Here is a 12495-nt window from a genome sequence, read left to right on the forward strand (position 1 = left end):
ACTTCTCAAAAGCATTTTTAACCACTTTTTTTGATAATTTATAGACTTAACAATTACTCTATTAGTACAAAAAAAAGAAGGATAAATAAACAGAAGATTAATCTATAATGTCAAAAAATCACTGCAACCCTAGTCCTAGTTACCAGCGACGGCAGCTATTGTAGATTTCATGTCCTCCTACAGTACATGATATGATAAAGGACTGACGACTCTTATAGCAGCATCCTCCACTCATCTGCATCGCTCTTAAAGCCGCGCAGTATATCAGAACATCCTGTGGGTGTTTCATAACAGCAGTAAGCTTTTGAAAATCCTCATCACTAAGCTCATTTCTCACAATGTTGAGTCTGTTTCTTGTCAGTGGCTGTTCACTGAGACAATGGCAGGAGAAAGGAGACGTTTGCTCACTGAAGGCTGAGGGGCCAATACCGCCTCTTCTTACTTAAAGGGGAAAACTGACTGCAGCTTTGCCTCTTAACTCTGCTGTGATATGAGGTTGTCGCCCACGTGGACCACGGCGTCATATTCACATCATGAAGCTGCTAATTATTTGTCTGTGATACATGGTAGGAGTCATATTAAGGTGCCAAAAGGCCATAAGTATTAGGTCATATACATGTGAGGTGAAGGTGGATGGAGTATTGTTTGTGTTGCTGCAGCCATTTCAGAAACAATTCCCCCATTACTCTAACGCTTCAGGGGGTTTACATTTTGGCAAATTGGCATCATTAGAAGTGTGCCGAATTAGCTATTAGCTGCTCCTGCTGGCAGTGTAACCATGGATGTGCACACAACTATCACGGGATTAATCTGACACTGGAGAAAACCTAAAAACCTGATAATTCTCAGACAAGTTCTGCAGTTGTGAGCAATGTCTTTTTATATGATTTCTAAGCAGATTTATGGATATTTCTTCACGATGGGCATGAGAGACTCTGACAACATAAGTCACACTAAATCTAAAAGTGTGTGTATGATGTCTGTGTGATCAGATTTGACCGCTGCTGCAGGGTTTTAAAGTGTCTTAGGTAATTGGCGCCATCAGCCGTAATGTCCAAATACAACATCTCTCCCTTTGCTTTTCGATTTGTAAGGAATTTATATTTTTTCCCTCCGTTTCCTGAAGGCGTTTCAATTTCCTCCTGCATACATATGAAGTGAATTGGCCTAAGAATGTGAATCTAAGTGTGAATTTGAACTTCCCGTCTGTGTGTTTGCCCCGTTCCACCTGTGATAGCCCACCAGTCTGTCCAGGTCATGGATGTATTATGAAAACTGCATACCGTGCTCCAAGATAGCATCTCATTCGGTCCTATATAGGTCTCACCAGCCTCATTTTTGGGTCCCTCTCTGGCAGAGCTGCACTCAGCAATCATCAGAGTGTTTGGTGTGAGCCAAAACCGCTGTCCTCATTTACAAAATTCCCTTCTCTCTCTCTCTCTCTCTCTCTCCTCTCTCTCTCTCTCTCTCTCTCTCTCTCTCTATATATATATATACAGTATATATATATGTCCATGTTTTTCTCTCTATAAGCTCTCTACACTTCTTTGTCTTTCACTTGTAGCAGTCTAACCGTCATCAGGCACTTCTGGGATTAAAGAGGCAATACAATTAAAACAGTTTGTAACAACTGACTTCCAAGTTTTTAAGTGCAAATGAGAAAAGAGCTGTCAAACACAGAGCCAAAGTCATAATGCCACAGCCAGGTATGCAGTATCTGCAGACACTGAGCCTTGAAATAAGCCTTCAAGACTTCCTTAACTTTCTGATGTCACAACAAAGCAGTCACCGCTCTCAGCCACGCCCCAAGCCCCACCCGCCTGGACCCACCATCCAACCTTGCAGGATTTTGTTCCTCTGAGTGTTTAACCTGAAATCTGCTATATTTTTATTAGATGACTCAGAAAACAGTCAGGCTCTGAGCCTCTCCTCTGATTAGTTCACTGACCTGTTGTTATTAGAGCCTGAGAGAGGAGATGTAAAACTACATTGAGATGGTTTTTGGTTCTTAACTTAAATAAAACACTGGAAAAGTGTAAAATATGGAGCTTTAAGTCAGTTTTACAACTCTTTAGTTAAAGTCTCTCCAGGGTTCAGTCCTTTCTGTCCTGCTGTTAATACATTGCTGTTATGAACCAACCAGCGTAGGTACAAATGTCCATAGGATTGTAAATCTTGCTTGTGGATGAGAACGTGGAAGTTGTGGTTCTCCACAGCTGAGAAAAGACAGCTCAGTGTCTGTGTCTGTGTCTGCCTGAGGCCTGAGAGTCAGCAGAGATGGGAAAACAACTGTGCTGATGTTGTACATGGGACTAAAGTGCTCTATTGATTTACTGAGCAATTCCTTAATTGCCTCTGTATGCTATGAGCTGTAAAGGTAAAGGCCGCTGCTCATACAGGACTTCTCTGCTCTTATCTGTGTTTACTCTAGATTTCAGTGTTTCCTCATCGGGCTGTTTGTTTTCATGTGTGACTGACCATCGAGTCAAAAACAAATATATAGTCTAGCAAACAGGAAGTGGAGCTGCAGTATCAAAAATGTTAAATGTGCTATTTCATCACATCACTCATCAAGAATTATCCACAGATTTTTAAGTGAAAATGCAACAAAAATTTCGGACAAATTACAGAATTGAAATGTATTCAAAAAATCGAACAAATAAAACTTAATAAACTGTAAATAAATGATATATTTCCAGAAAGCTGAATCAAACCGGGCCAATACTATCAGCTGGTATATCACTGTATATACTTGACTGTATATGTTTCCATGTCTGTCTGTGTCACGAGAAAAAGTGGATGTTGCAGATGTTGTGATTAAAAAAAAAAAAGTCTTTGTGTACTCGTGTAGAGGCAGTCTGGCTGCTCACATGCACCACACACTCCTGTGCACATCCCTGTTGGTGCACCGTGTGTGCTTTTGGTCTGATGTTAATTTATTCATGACCAGCACTTTCCCCATCGGAGGAGATTAACTGAGCAGTGGCACAGCAGCTGATGCTTTCCTTCTTTCAAACACGTCTTCCTTCTTCTTTGTCTTTAAGCATTTGTTTTTGACAACCTGATCTGAACACATGCAGTTGAGAGCGAGCCGACGGGATCGGTGTCCGTCTTTAGGTGTTCCTGTCTGGTTCCTTGTTTCCCCTCTGGGTGGGCTAGTGCGCCTACCTGCCTATCAGTCACACACACACACACACAGACGTGTACTCAGCCTTACATCAGCACAGTGCCTGCAGTCCAGCAGCAGCAGCAACGTCATCTGCCGTCATCCAATGAGGAGAGAGTGGAGCAGATGTGTTAGCCAACTGCAAGGAGATCTAACGAGGGACAGACAATGGGAAATAGTTGAAGGGGAGGGCTTCCTGACGCACACTGCCTGCATCCTATGTCTGGAGTTTGAACGTTTTAAAAAGAGACTAAAATTATGACAAATGTGTGATTCAGCCCAGGAAATGTGTATAAAAGATGATGACACACATGCGGAGTCCCTCACATTCAGCTGCGATGACATGTGAGACGAAGGACAGGGAAAAAAAAGGAAGTGAAGAGTTTCTACGCTGTGTTTTTATCCTCCTCCATCTGTATCTCAAGTGCTGTGAGAATACTGAGACTGCAGTAGCCAAGCGGCCAATCAGATTGCAGCACTCAACAGCCAGTCAGAGGCAGGACAACACACACACTAACACACATACACACTTACACAGGTTGCCTTTATCTGCCCATCCTCTGTTGATTTCATCACATACACAATAATGATACAGCACTTTTTATAAGAGGCAATGCAGTGGTTCTTATTTAATCAGTTCTTGATGGTTGATTTCAGCAGTATTGATTGATAACAGCAGTGAAAATTAGTTTTGTGTAGTTTTATCACTTTTCTTCACAACAAACTGGGTCAGACACTTCCTCCTGTTTACATCTAAGGACAGCGCCTACACTGAGAATGCTTTCCAAACCTGCTGCGGTTGATGCAGTACTACTGATCGACCACTAGGGACTGATGTAGGACCTGGAAATTAATGACCAGACGGTGTGTGTGTGTGTGTGTGTGTGTGTGTGTGTGTGTGTGTGTGTGTGTGTGTGTGTGTGTGTGTGTGTGTGTCTAATATATGTAGGTGTCTATATGACTGTGGATACTCTCATGGTGTGGTAAAATACTTGTGTACCAACACTACAACGATATTGGCTTTGGACATGAGACTTTTTATTGTTCCACAGAAGAGCTGCAATGATTATAAAATGTGACAATTTGCTGCTTTTCTTTGTCATTTTTCTGACCGCAAATTGAATATCTCAAGGGTTTAGACAAATTGAAAACATAACTGTGGGCTCTTTTCACTGTCATTTTCTCACAATTTCATTTTTTTTTGCCATGGACTAAACAATGAATCGGGAAAATTAAGTGGCAGATTGATTGATAACGTGAATAATTGTTAGCTGCCGTCCTACTCCAAAACGACTCTTTGTGGACATGTTCAAAAACACATAACAACACAAAAAAAAGACAAAGAAATAAAGTTCAAGCTCAAGGCAAATGCAAACAATAATAGAAAGAATATGAGTAAATAAATAAACAAAGATATTCAAAACAAACAAGCAAACAAGCATACTCAAAAGTAGTGTGACAGATTTAGGGAGATTGGGGATTGAATCATTTTGTTTAATTAATCTGTTTTGCCTACGACTGATATTGTCGTGTGTCGTGTGTGTGTGTGTGTGTGTGTGTGTGTGTGTGAACTATATAATAATAATATATTCATTGATTTACAGTCTTCCATAGACTTTCAGTGAAGGTGCTTCTGACATATTTAAGCTGGTTTGAAAAACATATTGAGGTTTAATACCCAACCCCCTCTGGCTGAGACAGCTGCGCAGGTTCTTCAGAAATCTGCCGGTTAGTCTCTTAACATCTGTATACAGGAGGCCCAGATGTGGCCATTACATCTGTATTGCATAGGTTAATCCAAATATCAGTGTTTGTAGTTTAACAGTAGAAGCTTTCATCCATCCCACAACATTCATGACCCCAGTGCATTGCTACAAATTTAGGAGCTTCAGTTGCCATGGCAACCCTCACCCCCTCCCTCCCTCCCTCTCTCTCTCTAATATCCTTTCTCCGTCTCTTCACAGATGTCATAAAACACCAAAGACGGATCATTAAACTTGCGTGCGTGCGTGCGTGCGTGCGTGCGTGCGTGCGTGCGTGCGTGCGTGCGTGCATGGTATGAGTGTGTGTATTTCATGGTTCACTCTGATGCTGTGGCGTGTTTCTCCGCCTCCTTCCTACCTGCAGTGACAAAAAGAGACAAATTCCTCTGCCTCTCTTTTACAGCTGAAACACTTAATCCATTTGTCGATCAACAAGTAAATGATCAGCAGCCATTTTTATATAATCGATCAATTTTTTTAGTCATTCATGAAGCAAAGATGTCAAACAGTTGCTCGTTTTAGCTTCTTAATTCTGACGATTTGCCGGTTTTCTCAATTTAATATCCTTGTAAATTGAAAATCTTTGGGTTTTGAACTGTTAGTCAGACAATTAATTAAAAAGATAATCAATAGATTAACAGATGATGAAAATAATTGTTAGTTGCAGCCAGGGATGACCCCTGAAACCCGGATGTAAAGGACCCAGACAAGGTTTGAGGTCAGTTCTCAAGCCAAGGAGGACAAACAGTTTTAGTTTTGGTTTAGTTTAAGTTAGCTAAGTCAGACTTAATCGAGCTGACGACATTTAGGCTCGTTACTGCCAGTGCAAGTAAAAAGCTGATAAGAGTAATTCATTTCTATCAGTTTAATTGCGTGCCTGTCCAAAAGTAGTAAGTGAGATGATGATGGAGGACAGGGCTGATGAGTTATTGTGACTGTTTTCTATGTTTTGCTTTCTTTTCAAACTTCATTCAGTGTTTTAATTTCAGGAATATAATTATTTTTTGTTGTTAATTTGTTTCCAGGGAGATACTTTCATATTTTTATGAATCTATTCTTGCACTGTAATAAAAGGAGCTGATAGTGAGTAACATTAAAGTATTTGTATCCATAACAGTATAATACCCTCCCTAGATTCTTTTATATCGTCCTTGGAAAAATCAACTAAAATAACATGTTCACATTTCAAATGCCGTTGAATGTGAGACTCTATTATTAGTTAGAAATCAAAAACTAAAAGTGACAAACATACACAAAAACAACATGGAGGGCTTAATGTCAGACATATTTGCTTTTTTTTAATGGATCCTGTAAAAAAACATGAACAACATGGAAACATGTCGCCCAGTGCGGCAGTGTTGCTCATTGATGTGTTTTGAATTTTTTTCTTTTTTTTTTTAAAATGACAGTACGATCAATTCACTGTTGGTTGATCCTGCCTGTTAAATAGAGGTTAAACTGTCTCCATCCTCAGTGAATAAATACAAAAGAAAACTCTAGTTGTTTTGAGTGTGAACATTGCTAATTCTTCTATTTGTGATGCACCAGTTAAACAAAGTGGCTCCTGACCCAGTTCCATTTTTAAACTGCAATTGGTCTGATCTTCATTATCATGGTTTTCAGGGAGTATTCGAGTCCTTTGAAAGTGTTCCACTGTACACCAGCTGCACGGGGTGACGGTCCCCAGGTGTAGACCCCATTGGGGTTAGCACCAAAGCAGGCTGCGAACCAGAATCCTCCATAGGCCAGCCTGGCACAGTTTGAACTATGTGTATCTTGATCTTTATCAGTGGTGGTGAATTTCATACCATTGTGAAGACTGAGGGAGTCTCCTAAAGGAAAAAAAGACAGAAAATACAGATACACAAATGCTTGAAAAAAACTCTTAAAAATGCCGTCACTAGAGGTGCAGTTTACTCAGGTCAGGGTTAAAGTGTCCCACCTGCTGCTCCCCCAGCGAAACTTCCCAGATTTAGCTTGTATCCCTCCGACTCCGGACCAACAGAGAAGGAAGAGTACTGGGCAAAGACCGTCTGGCCCTCAAAGTCCTCCATGTCCACCCTCAGCTCGTAGCTCTTAGCCTGGGTCATCAGGTGCATTGTCTCCAGGCCTGAATGAAATGAACATTAAAATTAATTAAAAAAAAAAAAAAAAAGAATGGCCAACTATTTTGATGAGCAGTTAATTGTAAGAAGTTTTTTTTTTTCTGGCAAATATGCCAAACATTAGTTGGTTCAAGTGTGAGGATTTTCTGTGTTTCTGTACTTGATACAACTGATACTGTATGTTTGGGGAAAAAAGTAACATCAACCAAATATTTAATCAGTTAGTGTTAGTTGCAGCCTTCGATTTGTGACCTTGAATCTGTTACAATGATACAATAGTGAAGGGATTTAGGTCTGTAAGCACCACACATCTGGAAACATCTGTGAGCTAATACATGGACAGCGTTCCCAGTGCTTCGAATCAGATTTACTGTAATTCAAAGAACTGCTGAGGCGAGAGATGCATTGATGGAGGTCTCAAAGGAGAAGTGAGAATGAGTTTTACAAAGATGTCTGGTCACTAAACAAACTATTTCTTTCATACCCAGCCAATACTCTCCAGCAGCGCTGCCAAATCCAGTTTTGTAGTGATCCCACTTCATGAAGAAGTTCACCGTGCCATCTTGTCTTTTCTGAATGACCTAGCAAATGAAGGAAAGAGAACTGTCAATGAAAGACAAATATATTACACAAATATATATAGATATTCACCTCAGGAGTTGGTGGAGACCAAAAACAGAAATATAAAAAGAGTGGATATTGGGTTTAAATTCATTATTTGCATATAAATGTTAATGTTGCTCCTTGTCTTATGACTAGTCTTGGGCCAATAATATCGAATATCATGAAATTTCCAATTATTTTTCATAATATAGGATTTTTCAGTTCTGCCCTGCTGCCGAGTCAGACCCTCCTTTCACTACTTTGCTTACTGTACATTTTACTTGTGACAAATAAAACTGAACTGCTGTTTAGTGGCAGCATTGTTTATGGATGAAACATAAAATACTGTAATAATAATAATACCATATATTGCAATATTTGGGCTGGACTATATTGAGATATAAAAATTTTGAATGTCGCCCAAGCCTACTTTTTCAGTGACATATTACCACTTTGTAAGGTGGTGATATGTTATCCACTGTCCCCCAGTGGTCAGAAAAGTCAAACAATACTTCTTCTATATAAAGAAACATGTCTTCCTGGTCGTCTTTAATAAAATCAGTCAATCCTGGACATTTAAAACTTTGACACTGCTCCATTTAACAATGTCCTTGTGTCAAATACAACAATTTGAGTCAGGATCTATTGAAGCTGGGGCTACAACTAATGATCACTTTTATTAGCTATTAATCTGACGATTATTTTCTGGATTAATTGATTAGTCGTTTGGTGGATGTCTTCAAATCTCTTGTTTTGTCCAGTAATCCAAAGATATTGAGTTTATTAAGATAGAAGACTACGAAAACCAGAAATCACATTTAAGAAGCTGAGAATTTAGACATTTAGACGATTAGAATTAAAAAAAAATTTGAAAATCGATTTGAAAATACTTTCTTATTATTTTCTGTCAATTGACAAACTAATTAATGGACTAATTGCGGCAGCTCTAATTCATGGAGTGAAATGAGTGGAAGAATTCTGGCCAAATCTCCTCACTACTGCTGCAGGTCGGGAAGCTGTTTTCTCTAGATCAGAATGGGCTAAGACCCGCGTGTCTGAGGTTCTGATAAAGACGGATGAACCGGGTCCTCACAGTCCACTTCTCTGCAGAGCTGCCAGTGTCATCTCTGCTCATGTCACAGTAAACCTGCACGGGAGAGATCGGGCCTGCTGGATAGATGGTGTACACCCCGTCCAGGCCTGAACCGGCTTTGTAGATGTCGCTACAGTCTGTGGGCAGCAGAGACTGATAAGCTGCTACCGGCAGCAGCACTGAGAGCACAACCCTGAGCTGCAGCAGAGAGAAAAACAAAACGTCAAGACGCATGCATGTACAACACCCTGCACAATACTTTCTCATGTCGAGTTTAAATAGCATTTGTTCTCAATATAAAAGTTGTTCATCTGATTTCATGAATGCATGAATATTATATTCAAGCACAAAAACAGCAATGAATATCTTTATGTACCATCTCCTACGAGCACGTCTGACAGACACTAAGTGATTTGGTGGATTCAGTGTTAAGCTCAAGGACACTTTAACAGGACAAGTGGCTGTTGCCTGGATTGACCCTGTAATCTGCTGCGGTCATGAGCCAGGCTCTGGTACCACTGTGTTTGAGAGTCCGACGTTCTTACTTGGTTTATCAGGAGGCGATGAATAGATCTGTCCTTTGTCTATTTTTAGACCCTCTGGTTATAAGTGGTTAAGTACTGTAGTAGACTCAGATCCGCGCTCATGCTGTGTTGATCGGGTTACTTTGCATTTCAAAGAAGAGAGTTGCAGGGATGTAATTTAATGATATCTGAGTCATTATGATCTCCATTCTAAGACCGTCTGAGAGGAGTTTTAAATGGGGAATTTTACAGATTTTACACATATTATTATTGTAGTATTATTGTAGTTCTTCTTTCTTTTATTATTTCAAGTAGTAGCAATAGTATTTTATAAGTTTTGACTCTGTTTGTTTGGATAATTTCTAAAAAGCAAGGTTTTACGTCTCAACGTTTTTCACAACGCTAAGGTAGTGAAAGGTGCGTGCTATGATTTCCCAAGATGATGTATTCAGATTGCTATATAGTAGCAATAATAATAGTCTAAAATCATAAAATAATCAGTTTACTATAAGATATGACAAAAAAAAGCATCAAATCATCACATTTGAGAAGCTTTAACCAGCATGATGTTACAAGTTTTGACTGAAAATGATCAATCAATTATCAAAATAGCTGCTGATTCATGTTCTGATTGATTAATTGATCTTTGGAGTGAAGTTGGTTAAATGTGCTTCATCCTGCAATGAGATAGTTTAGGCCGAGATAATCAGACTATGTTATTACGTTACAAACCATCATTCTGTAATCGGCTTGGCTGTGCTGTGGTTCTCCTGCAATGATAGCAAACACAGTTTTTTTGCAGTTCACAGTATCTATAAAGATCATTAAAATACGAGCGGTTTAAAGTTTGACGAGGCCGCGTTTGAACTTACCAGAGAGAGAAGGGTTCACACCAAGATGTGTTTTAAGCAGATGCTTTTATATCCATGCAAATCTGCCTGTTGCGACACCCAGTATTTCCTCTCATGTAGTAAGAAATGTATTACTAACCCTAAGTAACCCTACTTTCTGTGTTTACCTCTCTCTTAGCAGCCAGTGTGAGAACAGCAAACATACCACAAGCCTTATGTTAGTATTTCTAAACAGTCCTTCTTTTAGTTTGTTATTATGTCATTTTAAAATAACCTCTGTTCATGGAAAGTCCCACAGAGTGATTCATATCACTCCATGTAGGTTCGGTGAAGTTTTTCGCTTCATTTATTTCATTAGGCGTTATTTGAAATAGTCTAAATCAGTGGCTTCCAAACTTTCCCAACTCATGGCCCACCTCAAAATCAAATGCTGACGACCCACATCCGACCTCATTGACGCCAGGGACAGGCCTTTATACGAGAAATAAAAACAATGAAATGAGTTTTAAAAAAGAAAAAAAAAATGTTAGTCTAATCTAATCTAGTTTTAAAAAGATTATTAATTTGTTATTTGTGTTTATTTTTGCTTTGCATGTTTTACATCTTTTCACCAAAATGATGCTGCTTTGCAAATGATTTGTCGGCCCACTTTAAAACAGCTTTGCGACCCGGCCCACAGGTTGGGACCCACTGGTCTAAATCATTTGGTTTCCTGTTATTCTGTGCATAGTTTGACACTAAACCTCAAAGTAGGAGGTTTTTCACTACTTTCTGTTTCAGAAGCGACTCATGTACAGCTGCATCTAACATTTACTTTCACTACCAGTAACTCTGCTGGTTATATTTTCCATTAATCGATAAATTATTTTGTGTATAAATTGTCATTACAAGATGATGGCTTTCTCTGCCCAACGACCAGACAAAGAGATTCAGTTTGAGAAGCCGGAGCCCGTTGTGTTGATTGACTAATCAATTAATTGACTGATCGTTGTGTTGTTTTAGCCCTCATGTTTTCTGATGAACCACTGCTGTGGTTATGTTATACTCAAAGCTGCATTAATTGATTTTTATTGGTCACTTTGAGGCAGCTGAACAAGCTGAAAACTCAGCTTTGACCAGCTCACCACTGAGGTGGGACTCTTATTGGTTAGATTCTGACTGACAAGTTAACCTCTGCTATCTGCCTCTTTAATACCTGAGGAACCGTCCAAATCCTGCTAATCTGTCTGCCGGGCTCCGGGCCCCGAAGCCTCGTGTCTGTCTGAATAACTCAGGCTAGTTTAAGTAGCTAATTGTCTCTGCGATGAAGAGAGAAACCTGACGAGAACAGGTTGATCATATTGTCTTCCACAGTATGGCGTGGTTACATTAGTGCGTCCACAGAGCAGATTAGGAGGAAGTCCTTTCCTGCTGGAGATTGTTTTTGGTGCAGTGGCGTCTGTGTTTGCCATGCGACCACCCGCTGAGCTCAATGGAGGTAGATATGGTAAGTCAGACAGGCCTAAAGCACGTGTCGTGCACCCACAGCTGGATATATGTTTTGCATTTTAAGACGAAACTAATGATTATTTTCAATTATTATTATTCTTTTTTTTTTTATTTTATAAGTGCAGTGAAGCTATGCAGATATGTTCATGTTTCGCTCTTTGAACTGGTCAGATTTTTTTTTTTTTTTTTACTGCAATGAAATTGTCTATTACAAGTAAAAGTCCTTCATTCAAAATTATACTAGAATAGGTTTATTAAAGTATTGAAATTAAAAGTGCTGGTTCGGCAGAAAATGGCCCCTGTGCTGGTATATTATTATACTTGACATTATTAAATTTTTAATAGTGATCAAGACCAGGTCTGACTTGTTGACATTTATTTTAACATGTAAATTGTTTTAATAACAATAAATACATATATAAACCTTGGGGGTTGCGAGGTAAGTTCTGCAACACTAATCTGTATTCATTTTTATTAATAATAATAATCATTTTAATAAGAGTTTGAGATGTTTGAGCATCGTACACATCTTTGAGGCTTAAGAGAAAAATGTCTTTTTGGTAGAACTGTTAACAACTTGTAGACATCTGAAACGCGACAAATAACCTAAACAACCTGCTGCTTTTTTTGTCAGTTGGAAACCACTGCATTGGTTGGTTGCAGCAGCTTTTCATAAATCTTTAAATCCAAAAGTTTGAACACTGAGTCTTATTACCCAAAGGCCTAGTGATTTACTGAATCAGGTTGCACCTTTAAAACTTTTAATGTCTTTGCTAATAAAGACGTTAGTCATGTGTAAATCAGTTGCTATGAAACTAGAGTGCTGTCCACAGCAGTGAACTATGTAAACAAGAAGTCACTGCAGCATCGCAAGCTAATACAACTTTGAAAAATGACGGTTT

At 39.2% G+C, this 12495-nt stretch overlaps 2 protein-coding genes across 43 annotated transcripts in view; one reads left to right on the forward strand and one right to left on the reverse strand.

Annotated features, from left to right (window-relative positions):
• LOC130162078 (ankyrin-3-like) overlaps positions 1–12495 on the forward strand; it is a 166872-nt gene that overhangs the window by 61961 nt on the left and 92416 nt on the right. The window lies entirely within an intron of this gene.
• LOC130162081 (microfibril-associated glycoprotein 4-like) lies at positions 6208–11110 on the reverse strand. 2 transcript variants are annotated; one of them, XM_056365592.1, is made up of 6 exons: positions 10127–11110; positions 9987–10024; positions 8731–8928; positions 7519–7615; positions 6872–7039; positions 6208–6761 (listed from the first exon to the last, which is right to left on the reverse strand). In XM_056365592.1, exons 2-6 carry the CDS (start codon positions 9990–9992, stop codon positions 6511–6513), a joined length of 720 nt encoding a protein of 239 aa, XP_056221567.1. In that variant the 5' UTR covers positions 9993–10024; positions 10127–11110; the 3' UTR covers positions 6208–6510. The 2 variants fall into 2 exon arrangements, with proteins under 2 accessions (XP_056221567.1, XP_056221566.1); XM_056365591.1 differs by having other exon boundaries at positions 9987–11110.

The sequence above is a fragment of the Seriola aureovittata genome, chromosome 21 (assembly GCF_021018895.1).
Source record: "Seriola aureovittata isolate HTS-2021-v1 ecotype China chromosome 21, ASM2101889v1, whole genome shotgun sequence".
Lineage (NCBI taxonomy): Eukaryota > Metazoa > Chordata > Actinopteri > Carangiformes > Carangidae > Seriola > Seriola aureovittata.

What these genes read in the sequence shown, in the direction of transcription:
- LOC130162081 (XM_056365591.1), bottom strand. Translation starts at nt 10,079, where the DNA reads ATGATCTTTATAGATACTGTGAACTGCAAAAAAACTGTGTTTGCTATC. An exon ending in GCTCTGCAGAGAAGTGGACT is followed by an intron (nt 7,616 to 8,730) that starts GTGAGGACCCGG and finishes TTCATTTGCTAG; the next exon opens with GTCATTCAGAAAAGACAAGA. An exon ending in TGCTGGAGAGTATTGGCTGG is followed by an intron (nt 7,040 to 7,518) that starts GTATGAAAGAAA and finishes CATTTCATTCAG; the next exon opens with GCCTGGAGACAATGCACCTG.